General features: G+C 46.6%; 2 protein-coding genes and 2 non-coding genes across 4 annotated transcripts in view; all 4 read right to left on the reverse strand.

Moving 5' to 3' along the window:
• On the reverse strand, positions 1-25,415 carry acin1b (apoptotic chromatin condensation inducer 1b). The gene is made up of 12 exons (XM_034290820.1): positions 24,536-25,415; positions 23,387-23,442; positions 10,957-11,098; positions 5,760-5,805; positions 4,950-5,083; positions 4,693-4,854; positions 4,348-4,558; positions 3,892-4,145; positions 3,326-3,433; positions 2,063-2,417; positions 1,871-1,959; positions 1-1,552 (listed from the first exon to the last, which is right to left on the reverse strand). Exons 1-12 carry the CDS (start codon positions 25,175-25,177, stop codon positions 1,199-1,201), a joined length of 2,553 nt encoding a protein of 850 aa, XP_034146711.1. The 5' UTR covers positions 25,178-25,415; the 3' UTR covers positions 1-1,198.
• LOC114830436 lies at positions 22,788-22,906 on the reverse strand. Its single transcript, XR_003778071.2, has one exon. It is a non-coding gene; the product is annotated as a small nucleolar RNA U6-53/MBII-28 (small nucleolar RNA).
• Positions 24,316-24,434, reverse strand: LOC114830437. Its single transcript, XR_003778072.2, has one exon. It is a non-coding gene; the product is annotated as a small nucleolar RNA U6-53/MBII-28 (small nucleolar RNA).
• The window catches only part of LOC117593988 (apoptotic chromatin condensation inducer in the nucleus-like), a 4,895-nt gene continuing 2,359 nt past the window's right edge, over positions 25,182-27,717 (reverse strand). The window contains exons 4-7 of the mRNA XM_034290813.1: positions 27,551-27,633; positions 25,820-27,199; positions 25,593-25,768; positions 25,182-25,221 (exon numbers count right to left, since the gene is read on the reverse strand). Of these exons, the coding sequence (XP_034146704.1) occupies positions 25,182-25,221; positions 25,593-25,768; positions 25,820-27,199; positions 27,551-27,633 (1,679 nt within the window). The remainder of the gene's footprint in view (positions 25,222-25,592; positions 25,769-25,819; positions 27,200-27,550; positions 27,634-27,717) is intronic.

The raw sequence follows: 27,717 nt of genomic DNA on the forward strand, positions 1-27,717 counted from the left end.
CAAAAAGAAAAAGAAAACTGGGATGGTCAAGGGAACTGAGCAAAGAAGGACAGAAAAAGGGGACAGGTTTACATGTATTTCCAGTACCACAGATTCAGTGCTTTTGGTTCCCCCACCCCAAGCAGAACACATGCCAACTGTGCGTCAATTAAATCAGTCCCCCACCCCACCCAAAATGCCCCTACCCATCTTACAAGGCAATTCTACAGTTTAGTTAGGTTTTTTTTAGGCATATGCTGCTTTCAGTGTAATGACACAAACCAACTGGAACTTTAGTGTGGTGATGTAGAGCACTGCCAAACCACACACACGCCCTAACAACCCAACACAACCCATCCAAGGCTGAGACTCACATGATGCACCCGAATAAAACTTGAACACAGAAAAATAACCTCCTTCACACGACCCCACAAAGGATCTTGGTACTGGTAGAAAAAAAAAAAAAAAAACTAAACTTTTTTTTGAATAATAAAATTTCTTCTAGAACACGTTGGGGGTTTGATAGGCGGGGCCATAGATATAAAAAAAGATTCTAGATCTATGGGCAGGGCTGCTATTTTTAAAATGGATTATTACAGGGAAGCGTCTTAGAACCGTGTGCCCACAAACTCTGTGGAACAACGGTCCAATCCAAGCCTCAAGAGTGCAGTGCACACTAGTCCGCCCAGCCAGACCTCCACCTATGATCCTGCTCTCTGATTAGATCACAGGAGGGTTTAGGGCCCACAAATAGCCCTCTAGACTGCTTCGTATAAGGAAGACCTACACCCACAAGCATGGGCACAGCAGGGCCTGTATAGGACTGACCACAGAGATTCAGAGACTATGGGAGACTGTGTTCCGAAACGGCACCCCCTCAACACCCTAGACGGCACACTATAGGACCTGTTACAGGAAATGGGATAGGAGCCAGTACGCAGCCGCTGTTCACTAACAATATGAGACCTATCCATTTAAACATGTGAGACAGACGGGGACAGATGGGCTCGGTGAGGCTTTTCTAAATGACAGATTCCCTTAAAGGACGAAGGCAAGCAGTCCTGAAGACTATGGAAGTGGTTTAACATCAGGAGGGGGACTAGATCTCTCTTTCTGCTGTGTTCAGTTGTGTTGGCGGAGGGACTGCATCCTTTCTCCTCCCTACTCCCTCCCTCCCTCCATCTCTCTCTCTCTCTCTCTCTCTCCCCTTTTGCCACTCTCAGCGGCGTCTGTCTCTGGGGTTGCTACGGCTACGAGAGCGGCGGAACCCAGCCGAGGTCTTGGGGTCGGGAACTCGGGGTCGGGAACCGCCGCTGTCCCTCCGCCTGTCTGCGTCCCTCTCCCTCCCTCTCTCCCCCTCTCTCTCCCTCCCTCGCTCCCGCTCTCCCTCAGATCCCCTCACACTACCGCCTCCTCCAACGCTGCCGCCGGCGGCTCCTCCCTCCTTCTCTCTGGTTTTAATCCTCTCCTTCCTCTCCTCCTCTCGCTTCTTGTCCTCCTCCTCCTGTAGTTCTTTCCGCCGCTTCTCTCGTTCTTTCTGTCGGTCTTCTCGGTCCTTCCCCCTCTGGTTGGCCTGGGGGAAATCAAACGAGACCCTTTATCACCCGAGACACTCACCAATAAAGTTGTTGTGTGTGTGTGTGTGTGTGTGTGTGTGTGTGTGTGTGTGTGTGTGTGTGTGTTCATGTCATGCATTCACTGAGGAACAGAATTCCACATTAGTAAAAGGAAAATACAGAAGTGAGGACCTTTTGTCTAGTCCTATTTCAGGCTAGTGTTGAGAATTAGGGTTCAGTTTGGAGTTGGGGAAAATAGGATTTCCAAGGATACTTTGTTGCTCCCCAAAAGGTCCCCAGGACGAATGGCGTATTAGGGGCGTATGTGGGCTAACCTGTTCATCAGTGAGGGGAAGCCAGTAAATACAGGGAGCTGCTTTGGTTTTATTGAAGAGGTCATCTAGCAGTTTGGCAGGAGGCTCGTCTGTTGACAGTGAGGAAATAGGGAAGTTAACATTTGAAGAGGTTACACAGTGATTATAACACACAGAGGAAACTTTTGAGAGGCGAAAGCCATTTCCTCTAACCCTTCTTGTCCATCTTCTTGTCCTTCCCCTCCCTCTCCTTCCGCCTCCTCTCTCTATCCAGAGAGCGAGATCTCCTCCCCCTCTCCTCCCCGGGTTTGCCTCCGAAGTCTCGGATCTTGTCCCGGTCCCACTCTCGCTCCGCCCTGGTCCGCTCCCGGCGCTCCATCTCCCGCTCCCTCTCTGCCCACTGGTCCCGCACCCCTCCGACGGTGCCGCGCTCCCCACGCCCGTCTCGCTCAGGCATCAGGGGGGGCAGCGCCCCGGGACGTACGTGGGGCCCGGCGGGCCCGGTGGCGGGGGGACGGCGCTGTTCCTCTCGGGGATCCACTGCCAGCAGGCCTTTGTGGAAGTCCAGCTAGAAGGAGGAAGGAGTCACAGGAGGGGTTTGAATGCCGAGTTCTGGACCAGAAGTACATATCCCACACATCTTAAAACAATTAAGACACCTTTAAAATGTTTATTACAACATTATCAGATTTGATTATTTTCAAGTTCAATATTACTCCTTAGCATTAATTATGCTTAGTGGGTAGTATTTCCCATAAATCTAGACAGGAACCTAAAAATGCTAACAGTGTGCAACATTCTGTTAATGTTATCTATCTATATTTTAAAATAAAAGGTGGACCAGCAGCAGGGTTTGTTATAAATGTACCATTATAAAACATTAAATCAACAAATATTAACAGTTGAAACAGTCTTTCAACAAGCCAAATCACCAGTTGAGACGCGTCTCGTTCTCCTCAGAATGAGTCGGTAAAACAACCCACTTCAGGACACCTAGGTGTTATGAACAAGTCTATAAATTAATATATCTGCTTACTTTCTTGGAACAAGAAATCTGACCCACTAAGCATCTCTGAATTACCCCCTCAGCGATAAACAGAAGAGGCATTATTTTATGCACCATTATCCATTCATGTGTATAGCATATTATTTATTCACAAACTTAAAAATGTAATACATTTTGACATGACGACATTCTGGGCGACTGACCTAGCCCACTGCAACAACAGGTCAAAACTATTTTCTGGGATGAAGGGATTATCAGTAAAGATTCTACTAAACCTTTTGGTTAAACACTTCACCTATACAACATTGACAAAGTTAGCATTCCTCCTCAGGAGGGAAGCACCAGCTATTGTTTTCCAAGTTTGAAGACGAATAAGTGGTTTGAAGTGCACCGGGGTAAACATTCCTAGGTTCTCCCTCCAGAAGCCTAGTTGGTTCCCTTTTGGGTGAAAGGGGATCTAGACAAATTACCTCGTTCTGCTCACAGAAGTCCACGCTGAGGACCTTGGGGTTGCTCTGAGGCCACGTCACCCCGTGTAGAGCAGCTCGTGTGGCCACGGCCTCTTCTGTGCTGGAGTACTACGTGGAGACAGGGGGAGTTCAATAACCAGCCCTTGACAATATAATTACAAAAAAAAACCACACAGCCCACGAAAACATCTGAAGGTGTGGAAACCAACTAATGTAAGTCTTTCTGGGGCATGACGAATGGAAACGCGTGAGATGTGTTGAGCTTCAAAGCCTTCAGGCAACAGTCACATGACCAATCCATTCAAATGGACACATTCTTGACCTTTAAAGTGACCCTCACTGTCTCAGAAAGACCACCACCAATCAGAATCAAAATGAGGTTCAGGCATGCACCGCTCTGCCTGTTTCAATTGGTTAGAAGCACTTGACAGGGTTATGGACGGCTAAACCAATGACTTGTTAGCCAGGTGGGTGTTTCCAGAGGTAGCAACATGTCAGAAATATAATCATGTGACAGTTGTTCAAGTCACTCAGGAGGAAATGAAAAGACGTTGACCGGTACTCACGGTCACGTAGCAGTGAGACTTGATTTTGTCGATCCAGAAGCCGTCCTCCACCACCGTACCGGTCCTGTTGAGCAGCTCTTTCAGCTGACCCAGGGTGAAAGGTCGCACCAGGTTACACACGTGGACGATGTTGGACAACTTGCCTCGAGGCGGGGAGGGCTGTTTGGTGGTGCGGACCGGGTCGTCGATGGTGACGGACACGCCAGACTTCTGCTGACTGATCGAGCGACGGACCAGAGTATCACTGGGGGTCACTGAGGAGGAGAGACACTCATTACAGAAACAGAAGGGATTTTCGGCACACTGGGTTTTTGGGGCAATACCTATTGAATCATGCCAATAAAAGGACGAGTCCCAGGAGATGCGATCTCACCCAGGTTGTGAATGTGGACGCCTTCGACGTGCGTGACAGGCAGCGTGGGTGCTGCACTTGACAAACGCGGCACGCTTAATTACCTTTCTTGGCTTCAGCCTCATGTGTTGCCGACGCCTGAAACTCCATGGCGTCTTCCGAGGAGCTGTTCTTCCTCTTCTCTTTGTGTGTCCTCTCCCTGTCACGCTCCTGTTTCTTCTTGGCCGCTGCTGCCTCCTCTTCCTCCTCCTCCTCCTCCTCCTCCTCCTCCTCTTGTCCTGCCTGGCCATTCTCCTGGTTTTCACCAGAGACAACCTATGGAAAGACAGCGGAATCAGTATGCAGCATTGATATCACTAGTGATTAAAACATGTTCACAATGTATTCGCTGTGTGTGATTGGTGCTGTAACCAGTCAGAGACCACCTGACCCCCACCCTCACGCCCCACCTGTGTGACGGTGCGTCTGATCTTGAGTCCCTGGTCCAGACCCGGTTCTTCCATGGTGTCCCTGGGTGTGGAGGAGCTGTCCTCGTCCCCGGACAGTTGGATGTCATCTGGGTGGAGGTCAACCACAGCCTCCTGGCTGGGCTTTATGTCTGGGATCAGAGACTAGGAGGGGAACAGGCATTTGTTTCCTGTTAGTCACTGACCTACAGAATCCAGTGTGTTCAGGTGTGTGTGTGTGTGTGGCCGGGCTCAGGCACCTTGAGGGAGTCTGTGGTTATGCTGATAGACGGTTTCTTAGCGGTGACGGCTGTGCTGGAACCCCACCTCCTCTTCCTCCCTGCAGCGGCCCCAGACTCTGCTTCTCCTCCTGCATCTGGAGAGGTCTTACTGCCTGCTGAAAGCCAATACAACGTGGTTAGCGAGACCCTGCGGAGGATGGCGTTCTGGTGCACGGGGACGTACCGGCACAGCATGGTGGAGGGCAGACTCCCTTTTGAACACCAACCTGAGTCACCAACCGACCGAGGCAGAACATCCGAGACTTAATCTGATTCATCTACAGCGCTGCTTTCTTTCTTTTGGCTCAGCTATGGGAACGGCAGACTGCTCTTCAGACGAATGCACTACAGTAAGTCTACAGGGCGTTTTCTTTTTAAATGATACCTTTTCATTCACCCAAGCTTTTCCTCGCCAGTGCTGTCGCGCTGGCCGGCTTGCATCGGCAAAACCACACTGGAATCCTCGTTCGACCGGGAGGAAGCTCTACCTCGACTGAACTCGCAGGCACCCATGAAGACGCAGGGCATCGACAGGGCAGGGTGAGACAGTTATATTCAATACCACTACTACCCCTCCACCTGGCCAACTGCACTGACTTCCGAGTATCCACTCCCCCCACCCCCCGAGCTAATCTCCAAGCACAGTTCACACCCGGCGCTCGCAATGGCGCTGGTGACTGAGGCAGTCGTCACCGGCGCTCTATCCAAGGGCCTCGTGTCATTTCCTATTCCACAGACTCCTAGAGGGGCTCCGGGAGCACAGCGGTCGGGCAAACGGGTGATACTCACTGGTCAGGGAGATCTTGCGGGCAGCGAACGCTTTAGGGGTGGTGTTCTGGAAAGAGAGAGAACATAAAAGATACCCCGGGGGCGAGAGGCGCGGTGAGACACAGATGCGGTGACAACACACTTCACAGAGAGATAGAGGGGGAGCTGGGGTGGGGGAGAGAGGGGAAGACATGGGAAGAGAACTATCTGATAGCCTCTTATTAAACCACATTAGGAGATAACCGGCGGGGGGAGCTTTGGTCCACAGAGAGACGCTCCAGACACGTCCGCCTCCCCCTTTGTTCAAAGTCCCCGGGGGAACAGGAAGACCGAATACAGTCCTACCGGTCTGTGTGTGTGTGTGTGTGTGTGTGTGTGTGTGTGTGTGCGCGCGTCAAAACACAGTCTAAACAAGCTGTACTGTCAGTATGTTACTCTGGGCCTCTCTGGCCTAGCGCCAGACAAGGCCTTCCGCCAGGTGTGTTGGTGTGTTCCTGTAGGCGTTCCGAGGTCCCACCCGGGCAAACACCAAGCACTGCGCCGGGGCACGCGGAGCCGGCCACACAACGTGCATTAACATGAGGCGGTCACCAGCGCTCCGATGGTAGGTGACAACACGGGTCCAGTCTTACTAACACGGGGTCACTCGACCACTCCTCAGTCAACCGACTGCACGCTTGGAGACAAAAGCCCGTTCCTAACACCTGCTATACTGTGTGTGGGACTAGGAAACTGTTCAGACTGTAAGAGAGACTGGGATGTGTCATGCATGGGTCTGGACTGAGATGCTAATGTTCAGATTAGGCAGGCGGCGGGACACCACCCGAGCTGGTTGTTAATGACACGAGTGTCTGGGAATGTCTGCTGGCTAGCCGTCACTGTACAACCGAAGGCAGGGACTGTTTGTGTTTCTGTTGTCACTTAACGTTGGATGGCACAAAGGTGGAGGCTTGGCGCTGGAGACCTTGTCTGTTTGACCAGAGACACCGGAGGGCTGATACTGCAGCTTTAACTAAGTTAAGGACTATCAAATACATGGAGAAAAAAGCTCTGCTTGAAAACTACTGTACATTGTGAAGTTAAATAGAATAAAATGGTTGCGCTTCAAATCAAGTTATGAAATTATCAACATATTTAAAGTGCAGTAATCCTGACATTTAAGGTTTTAAAGTTACAGATAGAAAAATTCAATCCTCCAGTCTCCAAAGTAAAATGACCAAAAATATCTTAATAAAATAGGTCAACTGGCATTCTATTAACAGTTATTTGAAAATAATCTCAAATAGAGAAAAATGACAAGTCATTTCCTGGTACCATTGACACCTGATTCCTCAATGGCTTGGCTATGGCCCAACCGCACGGCAGTGTGTACTGTATCTAGGCAACAAGGGTCCAATCAGAGAAGGCAGAGGAGTGACTCGATTTGAGTGTGCTGAATGGTGATTAACCGGCAGGCAGGAGTGATCTTAGCTGTGGACATTTTTCTTGAAGGGGAAGGGGATGAGGGCTTTTCACCTGACTGGTGCTTTGCTTGGTAAAAAGTCATTTTGCCTTTGGTTTGTGAGGCAAGGGGCGCAACAGTTGGTTCATTGATTACCATTGGTGGAAGGGAGTCAAAACATTTGTCACAACAAAAATCTGATCAGATGGCTTCATGTCCATGCCATAATGTGCCATGTAGGCATTTCAACTGGAAACTCCTCTATGGTGTACAAACCAACAGTCCAATAAGGACACTGAAGTCCATGGAGACTTCAGTGTTCAGAAAAAAATCACAGGGGGGAAGAGTTCAGTCTGGATGTTTCAGTCTTTTACAAAATGCCTGAATCAAAAACACTTGTAAATTCAAAATGGAGGCCATTAGCACACAGATGGTAGAACCAGATTAACACAAAACATCTATTTGTCTTTGCTTTCAGCTGTTTTGATGCTGACGACAAGTTTAAACCAGTCATTCTGATGAGGACCAACCAGCCAATCGAGGCACAGCTGGCCTGGCAGTTCTGAACGTTCCCACATATTCTTTCACTTGAAATTAGTGTCTTTATGAGAAAATGTTAGAAGTCCATTTTTATAACCCCCTCAAGTGTCTAGATACACAACATAGTTGGGAAGACTACAGTCCACTTGGCCTGGATCAGGATGATCAGGTTCGGAGGACATCTGTGGGGACCGTATTGTTGTGTAGGTGGGTCCAGGTCAGTCAATGTTCACTGTCCTCTTTACCAGTTGGGGGGAGACTGGCATGAAGACAGGGGGGGGGGGGGGGAATAAACAGCAGGAAATACCAGGAAGCTCTGGAATTGTCTGGTGTCTGTAGTCTACTTTCATTCATACAGAAAACTTGCAGGCCAGCCGAACATGCTGTCTCTCACTGTGGGTGTGGAGAACAGGTGTGGATTCAGTCTTTTCCACAAAACGGAGGAAGAAGACAATGCCTCCTCTCCCCTCCACCAGGCCATCCAGCAACGGGCCACAATCCCTAGCGTTCTGGAGCAGATTGTGGTTGCTGTGACAAGAGAGGCGACGGGTTCTTTGGCTGGCTCGTCCAGAGGACTCGGCCGGAGGCGACGGGTTCTTTGGCTGGCTCGTCCAGAGGACTCGGCCGGAGGCGACGGGTTCTTTGGCTGGCTCGTCCAGAGGACTCGGCCGGAGGCGACGGGTTCTTTGGCTGGCTCGTCCAGGGGACTCGGCCGGAGGCGACGGGTTCTTTGGCTGGCTCGTCCAGGGGACTCGGCCGGAGGCGACTGGATCTTTGGCTGGCTCGTCCAGGGGACTCGGCCGGAGGCGACTGGATCTTTGGCTGGCTCGTCCAGGGGACTCGGCCGGAGGCGACTGGATCTTTGGCTGGCTCGTCCAGGGGACTCGGCCGGAGGCGACTGGATCTTTGGCTGGCTCGTCCAGGGGACTCGGCCGGAGGCGACTGGATCTTTGGCTGGCTCGTCCAGGGGACTCGGCCGGAGGCGACTGGATCTTTGGCTGGCTCGTCCAGGGGACTCGGCCGGAGGCGACTGGATCTTTGGCTGGCTCGTCCAGGGGACTCGGCCGGAGGCGACTGGATCTTTGGCTGGCTCGTCCAGGGGACTCGGCCGGAGGCGACTGGATCTTTGGCTGGCTCGTCCAGGGGACTCGGCCGGAGGCGACTGGATCTTTGGCTGGCTCGTCCAGGGGACTCGGCCGGAGGCGACTGGATCTTTGGCTGGCTCGTCCAGGGGACTCGGCCGGAAGGCGACTGGATCTTTGGCTGGCTCGTCCAGGGGACTCGGCCGGAGGCGACTGGATCTTTGGCTGGCTCGTCCAGGGGACTCGGCCGGAGGCGACTGGATCTTTGGCTGGCTCGTCCAGGGGACTCGGCCGGAGGCGACTGGTTCGTCGGCTGGCTCTGCTCTGGCGAGTGGTGCTTACGCCCCGGTTTTTAGGACTGGGCCGGGCTGCAGGGGAAGCTTTGCAGGCTGAGTCTCTAGTTCTGATGTTGGCAGAGCAGCGGCCTGGCGATAAGGCGAACCCATGGCAGGTCAGCCGCTGGTACTGTTGTTCAGCACTGGTCTTGGCTGAAGGATTACTGGGGAAGTCTTGGCAGCCTCTGGCGGTCTGTTACTGGGGAGGTCTTGGCAGCCTCTGGCGGTCTGTTACTGGGGAGGTCTTGGCAGGCTCTGGTGGTCTCTCTGAGGCTAACTGGGGGCAGAAGAATCTCTCTCTGGGGCCTAGCTCAGGTACAGCCGAGGCGCTTGGGCATAGCGGGGCAGGAGTTGAAGGAGTAGTGGTGGTGGAGAAGGTGGCAGTAGTAGTAGTAGTAGTATGCAGGTACCATTAAGGACAATGGAAGAGGCATGGGCACCTTCATAACAAAGCAATCAATGGGTTTGTTTTAAAACAGCAGTCACACCAAGAGATCATGGGAATGACAGAGAGAGATGGAGTCAGGACAGAGATACAAATATAGTAGAGCAAGTGAGAGAAGGTGAGAGGTGTAGAGAAAGGAGAGAGAAAGCGAGACAGCGCCTTGATGCATCTCTCCACATACACACTGCCAGGGTCTATTACCCATGCAGTACCCTGAGGTCACACACACAGACACACACACACACACAAGGGTGAGACATTTTTAAAGGGCTTGCTTCGCTGAATACCAATAGCTTATAATCTGCAGTATGTAAAAGAGCAACCCTCAAGTCATCATGATAGATCATCAATATAAATGAGGGTCTACTCAGGCACTGAGCCCCGACGGTTAACATCCATCAGACTCACAGGTAGGGGAGGAAGCTTTGTGCTCATTCTGAAATGGCCAACCAAACAAATGCGGTACCACTTCCCCTTTGACACACACACACACACAAGTTTGTACAGCTACCCTCATGGGACCAGAAAATAGAAATTGCATGCTCCCTTGGCCTAATCTTAACCCTAACCTAACCCTTACCTTAACCTAATCCTAACCTTAATAAAGTAACATTTAGGCCTAAACCTTACCTAGATGTAATGCCAAACCTTAACCCTAAACTTAACCAACAACGCCTGGACCTTAAAGAAACCCCAATTGTAACTATAAAATCACTTGTAAGATCGACCCTAAACCTAAACCCTGAGCCGGAAATTAACTTTCGCCTCACGGGGACCGGCAAAAAGCCCCAATGAGCCAAATATTTTCTGGTTTTACTATATTCATTGGGACATTTGGTCCCCATCAGTTCAGTAAGACCTAACACACACACACACACAGAGAAAGAGAGAGAGAGAGAGAGATGAGGCATGCATGCAGTCTGTGTGGAGGCCACCCCATTAATGGTCCACCCCACCTGCACCCCGGTCATTAAGAGGAATACTCTCTGAGCATATTGATACAGCACAGAAGTGTGTGTGGGAGCGCTTTTGTGTGTGGCATGTCTATGTGTGAGCGTGGGGCCCAGGGTCTGGTAGCCCTTTTAACACAAGGCAGGAGAGGGGTTAGTTGGTTAGCCAAGACCCCTTTGTGGAGAAAAGCATCTACCTAGGAGTGGTGTACAGGATCAAATTATCCCATAGAAACGGGGATTAGTATGCTTGTTCAGCGTTGCCATAGAGATAAGTGGGTTAGTTTCCGCATTTGCGTAATCATCCAGGACAGGCCCGCATCGCAGATGGATCCCGACGGCCAGTATAGCGCTCTGTAGTAAAGGGGGAGCCACCTGAGACACAGACCCCCCCCACCCCCCCACACCCACTTCCGCAGCCTTACCTCCTCCATGCGGCCCTCAATGTTCTCCCTGTCCCCGTCGGGGCCGGGCTGGGGGGCCCTGGAGCCCTCAGGGACGGGCCTCTCCTCCACCTCCATAGGACCAGGGCCGGATGGCTCGGTCAGGGAAGACTGCTTCACCTCCCTGGGGGAGCGGGTGGAGGCGAGAGGGGGACAGGGTGGGGTAGGGAGAGACAGTGCAGATTGTCAGACATCTGAATGAGGGACCTGTCAACCGAAAGCACGCCGGTCCTGTGGTCCTAACAACTCATGTGGACGCTGAAAAGATAACATGGTTGGAGGAAGGAATGAACGAGACCCAACCTCCACCTGGGAGCAGAGAGCCGGGGACACACCAGGGAGAGAGAACGAGGAAGGGTTGGTTGAGGCTGGGGATCTGGGACAGTAACTATAAATACCTCACAACACTAGACAGCCTGTGACCGGGCGCTGGGGTCACAAACACAACACAAAACAAACTACACAAAGGACACACACACACACCTAACCACACAGGTGGGGGTCTTTGGTCCACACAGGTGTACTTCCATGGTAGCAAGACGGCCACTGACCCGCAAACCGATTAGTCATCATTGCATCACAGACTTCTAAAGATGGCCACCGCCTTCGCAGACAAACGACAGAGTCACTTCTGTTTGTGGGGTCCACGCCCTCTCTGAACACACCTGCAGTCTGAGGCTTATGGGGGGCCTGGGACCAGATGTCAACTACACTTCGACCCCAGAGGGGCAGCAGAGTAGGAGCCACGAGCCCCAGAAGAGACCATTAAGCAGGAGTAAGAGTGCATGTGGACCACTGCCTATTTACACCACTTCCTCCTCTATATAGTTGAATACATAAATCATCCATTATACCTGTAGTCTCCTGCAACAGTGAGACTGAAGATGGTCTCTCTCTTTCTCTCTCACTCACACACAATCGCCAACAGATGTCTTGTGTTTTAATGATCTCCCACGGTGGGACAGGCTCATTACCGCCAACCCCAGTCATCTGGAACGCCATCAGAAAATCCCCTCTCTAAACAATACACGTGGCTTTGTCTGACACCATCCATCGCCTATGAAAAGCAATAACTAGCAAGACAAAGGGTAGTACAGAAGACCGCAAAGGAGGTGGAAAATTCAGTGAATAAGACCCTGCAGCGCAGGTGAAACAGGAAGGATCGCTCTATACATTGGATTCACCAGGGACGAAATGCACAATGTTGAAGAAAAACAATTCCCCAATACTTGCCTGAATTTATGCAGTTCAGACAAGAAAATCTTACATTTAGCATTAAAATGCGCACCCCACACCCCATGGCAAAATACGTCTGCAATAAGTGGTTGTTGACAATCTTTTGGGGTTTTAGGCTTAACATGAGCATGACCAGTAAGACGAAAAATTCGAGATTGAATCCCAGACCCAAAAAACGATGTTCTGTCCCTGAATAAAACAATCAACCCTCATTATTCTGTGGACACCCAAAGTTGCAGACATTTCCAATCCCAAGTACAACTTCAGTGAACGTGTTCAATTGGTGACTAAATTATTGTAAGCGTCAATTCGCAGTGATACAAGTAGATTATGTATTACTTACCAACATCCATAAGATAATTCACACAGTAAGTTCATGTAAATACACAACCTAGCCTGACAACCCAGAATTATTCAGGACACACACAATGGATCTTGTTACTCACCCGTTTTTATTTACAGCACTTGGGCCATGTTAGATGTGACTTTAATTGGAATGGGCATTTTTTTATGGCAGAGTAGTGACCAAGAAATATTAAATCTATGTATAAGGTTACTAAGTCAAAAACACTTCAACTGCATGCTATCAGCAGCAGGCTGCCTCACAAGGCTGACGACCTAGAGTTTTAGACAACCAGGTGTTTGTTGTAAGACAACATAGATGTTTTTCAGGTAAGGTAATTAGATGGTAAGGTATCATACATTTTTAGGTAAGGTATCATCAATTAGATGTTATACCTCCATGGTCCACAACTGCTATGCAAACCATGCCGAAGGCATCAAAACAGTCTACTGGCCCACGTGCTGCTCAAAAGAAAAAAATAGTTTTGTTGCATTATTACATCTCTGGCAACATGTTATACAACTAGCCCCAGTATGTATACTGAATAATTCGGGGTCTACACGCTGGACTAACAAACAGCTTAACCAGAAAAACATGTTATGGCAGAGTCGAGAGAAACAAGTTACCATGTTAAATTCAAGAGATGAAACGTTATTACTGCGCGATTCTCGTGATGAAACTAATTGTATTACTTATCTACATTTATAAATTCGATAGTAGTAAATCTGAGACATGGGAGGGACCACGGAGTTTCCCCGGCATCTCCTATCCCCTTCCCCCAACACGAGTCGATTCCATCCACACCCCCCGTGGACGTGGAGAGAAAAGCGCGACTCACGTGCACGTCGCATGTAACACATTTCGTCAATTAATCAAACGCCCACGACATTTCAGACATCGTGTGATTATATGGACTCAGAAAGTCCCTATGGTTGAAACACAACACAAGTGACCAACTATGAGCACAGCGCCTTAGCTACTACTAGCGATGAGCTACAACTCGCGATGACGCCAAGGGTATCTAGCAACGTAATGCCTAACCTCTCACTAGCTCTACCTTACCCGTTTTTGTTGCCTTCTGACAGCATATTGCCAGGCTGGAACCCCCGACAGTAAACGCTATATCACAGTTAATTACTTCGGTCAGGCGTGGATTGAAATCGAGGACGAAAATCCTTATGCAGCTGCGGCGTTTGTGCACTGCGACGGTATCAGAGTAGCAATACACGCACGACGGCCATATTGGATAGCGCACCGGGAGAAGAGTGGTGAGAGGGAGGGCGAGGACCCGTCTCTCTTCTCAGCCAAGGCCATACCGGCTGTGGGGCTGCCGCATTGAGCGCCTGACAAGAAATACAACTACCGCTGCCCTTTGCCTTCTATAATTAGTTATCGTGTGAGTAAGCACTTTGGTTCCCTTTTCAATTTTGCCAGCGTGGAAAAACATCGTTATATTGTTACAACTTTATGGTTGGAAATGGTACACGAGATACATGGAAACACTGTTGCAAGCTCTGACAGAACCAAAATCTGTGTACCGAGGAAAGATGGGATGAATGACCGGTCATCTTAACGTCCAGCATCTTTCAGTTGGAATCAAAATTAACTTGCACTGCACACTCAAAACGCCTCATCTACTCACCAACACATGTTGTTTTGCTGAGCAACTATCGTCATTACTGCCTTTACGGACGGTATTGTACTTCAATGATCTTTCGAGATACTGTACTGCTGCTGGATCAGCTGACCCATGTGTGGCAGTAATGAGTCGTTTCACTGATGGCTTTACACGGGTAATACATATTGATTTTAATAAGGCTTTGTCTTTACGAGGTTATGGACACAAGTGTGTAACATGTAATATCCTGGCATCTTTGAACGGGTTTTCACAACAACAAAAAAACGCAAAACGGTTATTTGAGGAACAATTCGAAGTTATTTGAAAGATCCCGTTTATATTGCTCCTCAAAAAGGGTAATTTTCACATCAAGATACCATTTTGGATCTTGCAGGAACTGCATCTTTTTATTGTACAAGAAGTCGCTGTAATACTTGGTGTGATAGGGATGCCGTGTCACTTATTGCTCTAGCAACTACTACTGGGTGATTTGATGACTGCAAGCGAACTCCTGCTCACTTCCGGTCTGAGCCAGCAACATGATAAAAGTCACAATGGTGTGGTGGTTTATATTTCACAGGACATTTAGATATTTTAAGATATTCTAAGTGAAATTCTGCAAGGTGGAAAAGCAGTAATCGTAAATTGAACACCACAAATGCATGCTTTGGTCACAGATGGGGGAGACATGAGTTAAAAACATTTATTAGGTACGAACACAGAGAAAGTTAAAGGACCTGAGTGAATGTTTAAGCATAATGTAGTTAAACGGGTAGGTCATTCAACTTCATTGGCTGATGTTCCAGTTGGTCTTTGGCTGAATTAATTGATTAACTGGGTTTGATTATTTGATCACTTTAAATTAGTCATCAAGAGAAATCAGCCTAAAGAAGCAGTGTGAAGACAAAGTGCAAAGAGACAAAAGAAAGCATTGATCTGCTTTTAGTAACGTTTTGGTATCCTGTTATGCTTATTACAACTTCAAGCCACTCACCTGGCAAACAGACTGCTATAACTGCATAATGTCGGTGAAAAAATTAATCTTTAAATCATTGGAACTGTCCAAACCAGAAACTAAGCCACATTTTGTGATTTATCCGAAGGAATCACAATAAAAACCCCTGAAACATATTTCGTTGATGGTCAAAGAAATGTTTTCATGAAGACTACAATTCTCGCACTTCGGGCACACCTTCACATGGCACGCCCTACTTTTAGTAAAATTAGTAAATGGTGGGGGGAGACGCACGGTGTCAGGCAGTAGTGTGAATATGCACATCTTGGTCTTCTGTGCATTGTAACCACTGGAGTGGCAGCCACATTCATGTTCAATTCTTATTAAATACACTTAACTTAGGTTTAGTCAATCTGTTTTGGTTGGCGTGAGCCACATCATGAGAACACAACACCTTTTTAAGGAAAGGTTTGCAGGAGCATCACGACCATCAAAATCTGAATGTGGAAATACATTTTATTTTATTCATGTGCTAATGTAAGCGGTTTACCATGGTAGTGTACAGAGTGCTTTGGACACCCCCTAGCCATCAAAAAGTGGTCAAAAGGGCTTTGCCAGTGTGCCCCCAGCCCATATATGGTCACCAAACCAAATACAGGGGTATGTTGGTGTGTCAGAGGAGCTTGTTATCAAAAACATGATTTCTCCCACCTGTTCCTTCTCTTAAAGGGGCTGGAGGTGAAAGACATCCTGCGGTGCAATGTGAAGAACAGAGCACAGTCAACCAAAAATACCAGTCTAAAACTGATTAACCCCAAACTTTTACACTCATTAATTAACTAACCAAGAGTGTGCCCTCATCAGGAAACAGCTATTCTGGATATAGGTTTAAAGCTGGGGTACTTCATTCTAACATCCCAAATGTGTGTTTTGATTTAAGCTGGGTTTTGGCGCTGAATAAGTAAACGTAGATTTACCCTGTATTTTACCAGGTAAATTGAATCAGAACAAATTCTCATTTACAGCAACTGGAAGAGCACTTAGGGTTACCCAGAAGTAAAATGTAAAACCACCACCAACTCACAGTTGAAACTAATCCTCTGCTCTAGCCATTTTGATTGCCCCCTTCTGCGGGCTATCACAGGATCTTCTCTGCTGTCACTTGGCTTCTGTTCTCTGCCTTTCTGCTTAAGCTTATTATATTATAAATCCAACGCTGAAATGTATGCTTCATTGCAAATGAGTCCCAGGTAGGTCCCTTGAATTAACAGACTTGAAATGTGGATTTTTATTACCAGGCACTAGACAGACAATTCCTCTACTGTCACCACTGATGCTACTACTATTTATCAGGAAACACCACCCCATGGATCTGGTCCACCCAAATCATGAGTAATCATGTTTTAAAGTTTTCCCGTAGTGCTTTAAAACATGTAATTAATCAGATTTTTAAAAATGTAATATCCAAGCAGGAATGCATGACTGACAATATTTTGTGCAAGCTACATTTGTCACTCATGAATATATGGATGCTATAAAAAAAAAATCAGGGATATTCAAATATTTCACATTAACCTGATGAAGAGTAGACCGAACGTCTCATATGATCACTTGTATATTAATTGAGTGTTAATTAATGAAACATTTAACCAGGGCTCATATTTTACTAAACAGTCTAATTGTCTTCCACATTTAATTGTTAAGAGACACTATCAGTGGTTTGGGGGGGGGATCCCAGACGGTTGATGGAAGAATGGAGATGGATCCATCCAGAAATTAGCATAATGGGAGGAACTAATATCATTGTTTAACCATACAGTACAAGAGTGTTTCTCAGAAGATTGGCAGTCGGTAGTTCTGCAGACCAACATGGGTTGGTTGCTCTGCAGATCAGCACGGCTTTATTACCTTAATAAATAGTCTACTATTGGATTCACAAACTGGTGAGTTGTTTGAAAATGTTGGCCGAAAAAAGGGGAATCATTTTCCACAACAAAAACTCAAAAGCGGCCAGCTTCCCAAAATATCACTCGTTATAGCCTCCGTGTTGGCACGGTAAAACAATTTCATGCTCATACGCAAAATAGGCTACCAGAGATATTCTGCATCGAATGTGACCGTAGGAGGAAACCGTTTAAATATTGGCAGTGTTGTCAGATGGGTAGGTTTTGCCAAATTGGGCTATTTTAAATGGGGTTTGACGATTTACAGAGAGTTCTATAGAAGATATAGCGTTTTTGTGGATTTCACGCTTTACTATCAATGATCTGGCAACCTCGCATACAGGACCTTACCGGTCCTGATGTCCCGGAGATGAGTAATGTCGGAAAAACAGGTGTAACCTAGTTCTTTTACACCCAAGCATGTCAAAATATTTAAAACTTAATGCCTAAACTACATCAAATCCGCATAACATTTAACGTTTCAGAAGATATCTAGTAGAATCACAGATTTTTTAATAGAGATCGCGAGACAGAAAAAGATGATTGGTGAAAAAATTATTAGATTAGGGTATGTAGGCAAATGTCCCCAACAACATTTCATATGCAATATGGAGTGTAAAAATATACAATTATAGTCACTAACAATATAAATATGAACGTGAAGACACTGGATGAGCGCAAGCAACACAGCCAACGAGCCTACAGCTGAAGGAAGTTGAGAGAGGGGGATAAATTATGTGGCATCAAGGCAAGGATGGAAGAAAAAAACACAACAAGGCTATAATATATAGGCCTGCCACTCTGATGCATTTTTAATGCAAATCAAATTAACAAGAATATAGTAGAACAATGAAAATAGACAAGAATATTGACTGATTCATTATTAAAGTTTGATGAATGATTGTTTTTATGTGATTCCTAGATCTTCTAATAAACATTGTTTTGATGCTCAATGGCAAAATGTTTGAGTGGCTCAAACATAATGAAGAGGGAATGATATGCTGTGTATCCTAGAAGCATTGTGGAGCCAATGTGTTTGGAGCTTAGGAAAACAGCCAAGCAGAAACTACAGGCTGGATGCACATGAATCCAATAAAATGTCTACTAGTCCTGGACAGGCAGAGGAGCACAAAAAAAAAGATATCCAAAGCCTTGCAAATGCCAGTCAGCATTGTTCAATCAAAAATTCAGTTTGGTTGTTTCCAGAAGCACAATACGACGATACTTGAACAAAAATGAAAAGAAGCCTTCATTGCACCAACGCCACAAAAAAGCCCAGTTACAATATGCCCGACAACACCTCACAGCTTCTGGCACACTAATTTGGAGTGACTAGACCAAAATAAGCGCTATGTTTGGAGAGGGCTCGACAAGGCCTGTAGTGAACAGAATACTATCTCTACTGTGAAGCATGGTGGTGGCTCACAGATGTTTTGGAGGTGTGTGAGCTCTAAAGGCACAGTCAATCTTGTGAAAATTTATGGCAAAATTAATGCAGCATGTTATCAGAAAACACTGGCAGACAATTAGCATTCTTCTGCAAGAAAACTGCGCATGGAACACTCTTGGACTTTCCAGCATGACAATGACCCTAAGCACAAGGCCAAGTTGATCCTCCAGTGGTTACAGCAGAAAAAGGTGAAGGTTCTGGAGTGGCCATTCAGTCTCCTGACCATAATATCATCAAGCCACTCTGGGGAGATCTCAAATGTGCGGTTCATGCAAGACGACCAAAGACTTTACATGACCTGGAGCCATATTGTCAAGACGAATGGGCAGCTATACCACCTGCAAGAATTCGGGGCCTCAGACAACTATTACAAAAGACTGCACGCTGTCATTGATGCTAAAGGGGGCAATACACAGTATTAAGAACTAAGAGTATGCAGACTTTTGAACAGGGGTCAGTTAATTTTTTTCTTTGTTGCCATGTTTTCCTTTATGATTGCGCCATTCTGTTATGACCTGCAGTTGAATGTGAATCCTGTAAGAAATAAGACATGCGTTTTGCTTGCTCACTCAAGTTCTTTACAAATGGTAAATATATTACCAATTTTCCAAGGGTATTCAAACTTGTGTTTTTTTGTTTAACTGTATGTTATATGTAAAGAATAGTTTTACTGCTTGTTTTTTGGTTGCTATTGTATTAGGGAGGACATTGCAGTGTGCTGCTCAAAATGGAGATGGTTAACAGGGCAGATTTAACACTAATATTTTTCTTTTTCAATTGGCCAGATATTATATAAAGTATATCACAAATGGGCGTTAGGTAGAGCATGGGGTAGCAGGGGACGGGGTACCATCTTTCACAAATTTTCAGCCAGGAAAAACCCTGTTACTATACTGTCAAGAGGTATTTTAAATGTCCAGATGCATGTTTGATTTAAAAGTGAATAGCATGAGCCTACATTGTTGTGGGCTAAATAAATCTTAGGTGAATTTGTTTTTATTCAAATAGTATTCGGTTAACCAAAATACATCTTTCTGAAAAATACAGATACAACATGAGCCCCACTACATAACGTGCGAAGGAGTGGAGTCGTTCTCATCTAACATCGTCTCAATGACTGTGTGAGAGAAAAGAGCAACCGGGCGTATGGAGGAAGCTGTGTGGTTGACACACAAAACTGCAACAAAACTATAAGAAAATATTTATCAACACATAACATTGAGTATATTGGATGGAAGACTGTAGAGAAGCTAGTTACCTAAGCTATCCAGCTATACGCTATTTGCTTAACTCACTGTTTTCTGCACTCTTAAAACGCCTTTTGATAATGTTGGTGGCATTGCGTACAAAGGCTTATGATATGTAGTCTCAATGGGGCAATTCACCCTGAGGGGACCTTGGGTTGTGTGTATTATGTATGAGAGATTCCTAGGGCAGTCAGATTTCTTTCTGCACATAATTAGCCAGGAGCGAGGACTTTTTTTTGTGCATACCAAAATCCACACAGTATTAGGTCAGTGTGGATTGAATGGCAAGCAACATCAGAAAAATATAAGTATTCATGTTTTGTTTAAGCCTCTTTGTCATACCGATCACAAATACATTGTGAAGTCACGGTTGTCCTTGATAGAGACGTCAGGTGTCTTTCAGTGATGTTCGTATTAGCAGATCTATTGATTGTACATGTCAATATCTTTACTCTTTCTAAGAGAGTACAACTCTACAAGCCATTCCTTCCTGCTCTGCCATAGTCCCTCCCCCTCCACACAGGTTTTTAACATCATCCCAGGAAACTGGATACGGCAGGTGAGATGACGTTACAATAGCAACACGGCGTCTTGTCCTCATGTTTTGAAGGATTCATTTGTGGTGATCTTACATGGTGATATTGCATTTTTACCTGCCTGGTGAAATGCGTTCAAATACAGATTGTAGTCCAAAATCACCAACATTCTATTGATTTGTGCCTTTATTCTTTCTAAATAGTCACTGGTAATTTACTGCTCACTGATCTGTAGCTGCCATTCTACTGTAAAATAAATCCTATTACTTTTAGATATGGATAACTACACCGAAGTTGGATGGATTATCTTGGCAAAGGAGAAGTGCTCACTAACACAGATTTAGACAGATTTGAGAGAAATAGGCCTTTTGTGTATAGTGAGAAAGTCTTAGATCTTTGAGTTCAGCTCATGATAAATAGGAGCAAAAACACAAGTGTTGCGTTTATAATTTTGTTCAGTGTAACTACTACTGTTAAAATGGCAATTCATTTGAGCCTTGCTCATAGAAAACCATGTGTGTGGGAATTATTGAGATCTGTGGCTAGTAATCTACTATATCTGTAAAATTTATTAGCCTAATGTTTTTACGTATGACTAGTTACTGTCATTATAATGGCAAATTATTTCAGCCTTGCTTATTAAAAACCATGGCCTGTGGGAATTAACTATTGATCTGTGGCCAACGTTGAGCTGTATAATGTATAAAAAACAAATGAAGGTACTTTTATTCTGCTACAATCTGAACCATTAGTACAACAAATGGTGTCATTATTCATAGAACAACAATAATTAGAGGAAAGTTGAGAACATAATTTCTTAGCCATTTCCTAAATGGGTAAATGTTAGTGGGAAATAACTGCGGTATAGCCTAGTCTTTTCAGGTATTTGATTTGAGTCTCACTGTGCCTGTGGGAATTAAGATCTGTCACAAACTACTGTAATAGGTCTACTTTTTAAACATGGTTACTGTTATTCTGGCAACAAAATGCTGCATCCTTCAAATAATGACCGTATTTTTTGGAAAGTTGAGAAAGTATGAATTCTTATTTCTACTGGTAAACAATTGTTAATGTTTGTGTTTTTTCCAAGTAACCAAAAATTCAGAATTTGCTTGTCAAATAGATATGATCAACAGAAACAGTCATTGTTAATGTTATTGTCTGTTAGTATGGTATATAAGTGAGAAAACTCAATGTGGTGTTTACCAGAGAGATTTGTTGTTGTTGCTTATGAGTATATTACTAGCAGCAAGGAAACGTAACAGAAAAAGCACTTCGTTGTTCTTGCAAATACTACATCCAGGAGCAGAATACCAACATACTATTTAAATTGCATTTTTTTGTCTTCTAAAAATGTATTGTCATATTCTCTGATTACCATTTTGTTAGGGAAGTCTTTTTGGGACAGCTGTATCATTGCTAACATTAATAATTAGCACATTTAATAGTTGTGCTGTAGTGAAATGCCCTTTTGAGATTGCACGCCTGCCAAAGGGCCTGTTCAGACTACAATACTTTCATTGGTAGACTTGTCACTGGATTTGTGTCACAGTTGTGGGAGAAGGGCTTATTTGTGAAAACATGTTAGCTAGCTAGTTACTTACTCAGCAAGAGTAGCTAGTAGCCTATTGTTGGAAGATTTTCAACAGTATTCAGCATTGGTGAGCAGCATCCCTAACTCCATTTCACTGGCTGGCTTAGCTATGTCGTTAGCTGGCTCTGCTACATCGTTAGATAGCATGTTAATTTCTGTCAAACTAATGAATCCCTTCTCTCAGGAATCACTAGCTATGAAACTCTATCAGGGTCTGTGCATGTCAAATAAACTCCTACTTGACATCAGAAAACAAAAATGAATTACATAATGTTGTATGCTATGAATTTGGGATAATAATTGTTATCTTAAGATTAGCATGTGGCTGGAATGCAACAAAACCTAAACACAATTACTAGAAACGGCAGTCATTTTCAATACTATTAGGATTGAGTTAGTAATCCATGTGATTTATACATTCCTGTTGCAAATTTGAATAGAAAAGTGTTTCTACATGTCTATTAAAATGTTGTGCTGATATTTTTTTTAAAATTGGCTAGGTACTGTTTAATTTCAGCCATTATGGGCAGCTTAGCTGTGGCGAGAATGTGCCTTCTGAATTAGGACTTAGAAATTCAAAATAAATACAGATAAAAATAATATGCTTTGGGCACCAGAGCATGTGCCCTAAATGGCCATCAGTAATAAAGCCCTGACTGGCACCGGTTAACAAAATGAAACATGCAAGAGCAAAGGCTATTAGCATTTTGATGGAAAAATGAATACATTGAATAAGTTGCTCTGGGTAATGGAAACAACTAAAATGTGAATTTTATATATTATAGCAGCAATTAATGACATTTTGTTTACTGAATGAAAAAACTGAATTAGGCAGGACAGGTCAAGTAACAAAAAATAGAAAAAGTTAAGTTGAAGTATCAATACATTTTCTCTCCTCAGCACACACTGACCCAGTCAGCATGACAAGGTGAGTTTAACTCACCTGCACCCAGAGAGACACACTGTCAGTCTGGGGCATCGGTATTAGCATGGCGGGATCATCATTGGAGAGAAAGAAATGCAGGCATGAACTTGAACCCAACCTAATGCAAACACTCATCAATAAAACAAAATGTTTTATTGATGATCGCTAATATGGTATATATACAGTAGGTATATTTACCGCCCAAGCCAATTCAAACAATGCTATTAAGCACAATAAGTGTGCACAAACATTTAACAAGTTTACCGGAGTGATATTGATGGCTGAGTTTCAATCTCCATTGAAATGACAGAATCCTTTACATTATGATGTAATTTGATTCGTGGATTTCAAAGTGTTCTGAATGTGAGTCAGTGTTTAAAAAGGCATGGTGTGTGTTTAGTATTATAGCTGACCTGGTTGGCTGGCTCGTGTGTAAAGTGTTATAGCTGACCTGGTTGGCTGGCTCGTGTCTAAAGTATTATAGCTGACCTGGTTGGCTGGCTCGTGTGTAAAGTATTATAGTTGACCTGGTTGGCTGGCTCGTGTGTATAGTATTATAGCTGACCTGGTAGGCTGGCTCTTCACTCCTGTGTCCGCTCTTCCTTTTCCTTGGCCAGACTTCTAATAAACAAATAGAAAATTGAAAAAAAAATGACAATTCAACAATGCAGCTGTATTCAAGACATTAAAATAAATTCTAACCAATTTTCACGACAAAAAAAAAACATTAAAGATAATAGAGCCACTAAATATATTGAAAATATATTATTTTGCCCAAGTCTATCACAAAGTGTGACAAGAAAGCATGAGTAATTTGCATTTCCTGGAACTGAAGAGGCAATGAGAATCCTCTTTGTCTGTGTGCAGTGCCTATAACCTTTTGTAGCCTTAAGCAATTCTGGCAGAATGGTGCCATCATTTTCATCAATTTGTTTACCAAACACCATCATTAGCGCCTCTCAAAAGTATGCACCCCCTTAGACAACATACCATCATAATGGATTTAGTTACAAATTTTTGTCACTGATCAACACAAAAGGGTCCCTAATGTCAAAAAAGGGGAAGATGAATCTGCAAATTGTTCTAAACCAGCTATAAAACAGAAAACAGAAAAAAACTGATTGTATAAGTATTCACTCCCTTTGATCTCATAAAACTAAATGAGCTGTGGTGCAAGGCAACCAAATATCTTTAGAAGTCATAATTGCTTGAATGTTGAATTTCTAACAAACACTACATCTTGAAGACAAAGGAACATTTAAAGCTTATCCAGCAAAAAGGTTACGTCTATAGTTTATAATCAACTTTTACATTAGTAAATTAGAAGACCGGTACGGTTTTGTTAAGGATCAAATGTCCAGGACTGTATGAGGCAAAAGGTTGTTAAATTTATGTGAAAAAATAATGTGGTGATGCATCATTCACAGGTTCTCCCCTCAGCACACACTGACCCACTCAGCGTGAGGAGGTGAGTAAAACTGACCCAATCAATGTTCTCCTCAGCACACACTGACCCAGTCAGCATGAGAAGGTGAGTTTAACTCACATGCACCCAGAGAGACACACTGTCAGTCTGGGGCATCGGTATTAGCATGGCGGGATCATCATTGGAGAAAACGCATTGACTTCCCTAGTACTGGATTGTGATGGTACCTCATCACAGCAGGGAGAAACACTGATTGACACCCAGACTAGTCAATCAGACTAGTCTTACCTTCTTCGTTTTGTCCGGGGAGCCGGAGGAACGGGACGAAGAGGATCCGGTGTCCGAGTCCGAAGAGTCCCCACCACTGGAGGGGGGAGACCTGTCGCTTGCCCGCTTCCCCTGCCTGCCCTTCTCTTCCTTCTTCCTCTCCTCTTCCTTCTTCCTCTCCTCTTCCTTCTTCCGCTTGTCTCTATCCCCCTGGAGGTGTGAAGGGGGCAAAACAGGCCCCATGGGCTCCACATCAACAGCTTCCTCGGGTCCTCTTCTCCTGGTCTCCCCGGGTTTAGAAGTCCCTCTGTCGCGCTCCTTCTCCACCCTCCCGTCAGCCTTCTCCATGGACTGCTTGTTCGGTGAGGTGGGGACAATGGGGTCCGCCTGCTGTGGTGGCCCTGACACAAGGACTCCCGACCCGAGGGGCTTCAAGGATATACCCTGTGGTTCAGGTGGTCCACCAGACGAGGTCACCACCACTGACCCCTGCTGCCTGGGTTTGGGTGGGGATGTCATGGAGCCGGAGGAGGTGTCGGAGAACATGCGGGGCTTCTTGGGGATGACTGCGGGCGGGGAAGTGGTTGAGAGGAGGGACTTCTCTGTGTTGGCTCTCTGGTCCATAGCAGTTTCCTCTGACCTCAGATGGGAGGACACTGACATAAAGTCACGTCCACGTTTCCACGGCGGAAGACGACTTTCCCTCTCTTTCTCTCCCAGCTTCTCCACCCTCTCCTTCTCTGCTGCCAGCTTCTCCTTCTCCACCCTCTCCTTCTCCGCTGCCACCCGCTCCTTCTCTGCGGCCAGCTTCTCCTTCTCCACCCTCTCCTTCTCTGCGGCCAGCTTCTCCTTCTCCACCCTCTCCTTCTCTGCGGCCAGCTTCTCCTTCTCCACCCTCTCCTTCTCTGCGGCCAGCTTCTCCTTCTCCACCCTCTCCTTCTCTGCTGCCAGCTTCTCCTTCTCCACCCTCTCCTTCTCTGCTGCCAGCTTCTCCTTCTCCACCCTCTCCTTCTCTGCTGCCAGCTTCTCCTTCTCCACCCTCTCCTTCTCTGCTGCCAGCTTCTCCTTCTCCACCCTCTCCTTCTCTGCTGCCAGCTTCTCCTTCTCCACCCTCTCCTTCTCTGCTGCCAGCTTCTCCTTCTCCACCCGCTCCTTCTCTGCTGCCAGCTTCTCCTTCTCCACCCGCTCCTTCTCTGCTGCCAGCTTCTCCTTCTCCACCCGCTCCTTCTCTGCTGCCAGCTTCTCCTTCTCCACCCTCTCCTTTTCCACCCTCTCCTTCTCTGCGGCCAGCTTCTCCTTCTCCACCCTCTCCTTCTCTGCTGCCAGCTTCTCCTTCTCCACCCTCTCCTTCTCTGCGGCCAGCTTCTCCTTCTCCACCCTCTCCTTCTCTGCGGCCAGCTTCTCCTTCTCCACCCTCTCCTTCTCTGCGGCCAGCTTCTCCTTCTCCATCCTCTCCTTCTCCACTGTCTGCTTCTTCCTCTCCTCCTCCTCTACTCTCTTGTTCTCTTCCTGACGCATCTCTCTCTCCATCCTCTGCTGTTTCCTGTCTTCAGATGGACTATGAGTATCAGTGGTTAGGGGTATTATGGGCCCAGTGGTTCCAGATTGCAGAGAATGAGGCTGGGATCCTGATTCAGATAAAATCACCGGTACAGGAACCACACCAATCCCTGGTCTCGCTCCTGGGGTGCTGCTGTCTCCATCTCCATGTGTAGAGACGACCCCGGGATCTGTCTGGCTGTCTGAAGCCCCCTCCTCTCTCTTCCCGAATGCTCCCTCGGATGCCATCTTGCGGGCCAACAGGGACAGTGGTCCGGGTCTGCGTTGTGCCAGAGGCTCTGGGCTGCTGGACCGGGAGCTGGAGTCAGAGTCCTGCCTCTGGAGGCCACCTGGAAGGAGGCGCACGGCCACCCCTGCCGCTTCCGGCTCCTCATCCATATCAGGTGGGCTCTGCTTGGGGGTGTCGGGAAGGGGGAAGGAGAGTTCCGGTGGTGGGGAGGGGGGTGGTGTGGGCTGGCGAAGTGGCATGGGGGGTTGGTGCACCACCTGCTGGGGGGGGATGTGCTGCGGAGGCTGGAGCTTACGTCTGGATCTTTCTCGGGCCGCTGGGACGCTGGGGGAAGGCTGTTGGGGTTGAGGGGCTCGCCCTCCTCCGACACCAGCCCCTCTCCTGGCACCTGCCGCTGGTCCCCACTCCTCTTCATCTTCCTCACTGCTGTCATCGTCTTCGTCATCGTCACTGTCATCCTGGAGGCGGTTGGTAGCAGAAGCTCCAGCGACGGCTCGGGCGGAACGGCTTAGGTGGAGCACGGAGTGGGCTGGCCGGTCATCTTCATCATCCGGGGCTGTGCCTTCCATCTCCTGGGCCTGGGAACGGGGGGGCATGGAGGGGGGAAGGCCTTGGCGCTCTGCGTCCTCCAGCACTCGCACTGACAGAGACGCCACCGCGCGGGGCGGAGAGGGGGTGGCGGGCTCCTCGTGGCGGAGGGAGGGGCGCTGCTGCATCCGAGACCCAGGACCGCCGGTGCCATCGGCCGACTCTTGGGGCACGGAGGCTTGGCCGGCGTCCGGTCTGCGAGGCATCATCCCTTGGCCCAGAATGCCATGTTTCATCATAGCTGGCTCGCCATCTCCAACCTCTTCTCCAGCCTGGGTCAGGGGGGGCTGGGAAGGCATGGAGTGATGCTGGGGCATGCGGGGGGAGGAGGGGATAAAGACTTTTAGCTAGGTTCTTATCAACACATTCAAATCCATGCTTTATTTATGAAATTAATACAATGATATAACGTGTAAAGAATATATACAGTGCCATGAGAAATGACCCCCCCCCCCCCCCCCCCCCCAATAGTATAGAATATTCTACACTCACTACATCTCACGAAGAACATTTTATTTCATATCGGTTCTCACTGAAGACCAAAAACATTCAGTGGCAAAAAATATTCTTAAAAATCAGTAAGTGGACTGATACATTTCATAGCATGAGAGATCTGGTTGATTGTTGAACTGTGACTGACTGTTAGGCATGTTACTGACCTTATCTGGGCAGTATGAAGGGCTGTCGTTGACCTCCTCTGTGTGATCTTCCTCTTCCTCTTCATCTGGGCCTGCTGGACTTTCTGTATCACAAAGAGGTTAAAGGTCAGGGTTAAAAAAAGATTGTTTTGTTAGTTAATGAAATCAACTGGAATGCAAATCAATTC

Source organism: Esox lucius, chromosome 24, assembly GCF_011004845.1.
Source record: "Esox lucius isolate fEsoLuc1 chromosome 24, fEsoLuc1.pri, whole genome shotgun sequence".
In the NCBI taxonomy this organism is placed as follows: domain Eukaryota; kingdom Metazoa; phylum Chordata; class Actinopteri; order Esociformes; family Esocidae; genus Esox; species Esox lucius.

Bases quoted from the DNA above. Each gene is read 5' to 3' on its own strand.
- acin1b (XM_034290820.1), bottom strand. From the start codon at position 25,177: ATGTCAGTGTCCTCCCATCTGAGGTCAGAGGAAACTGCTATGGACCAG. The intron at 5,806-10,956 runs GTAAGGCTGCGG...CTCTCTTTCCAG, and splicing joins TTGAGGGCCGCATGGAGGAG to AACACCACCCCTAAAGCGTT. The intron at 4,559-4,692 runs GTGGGGCGTGAG...GTCTTTCCATAG, and splicing joins TCAGACGCACCGTCACACAG to GTTGTCTCTGGTGAAAACCA.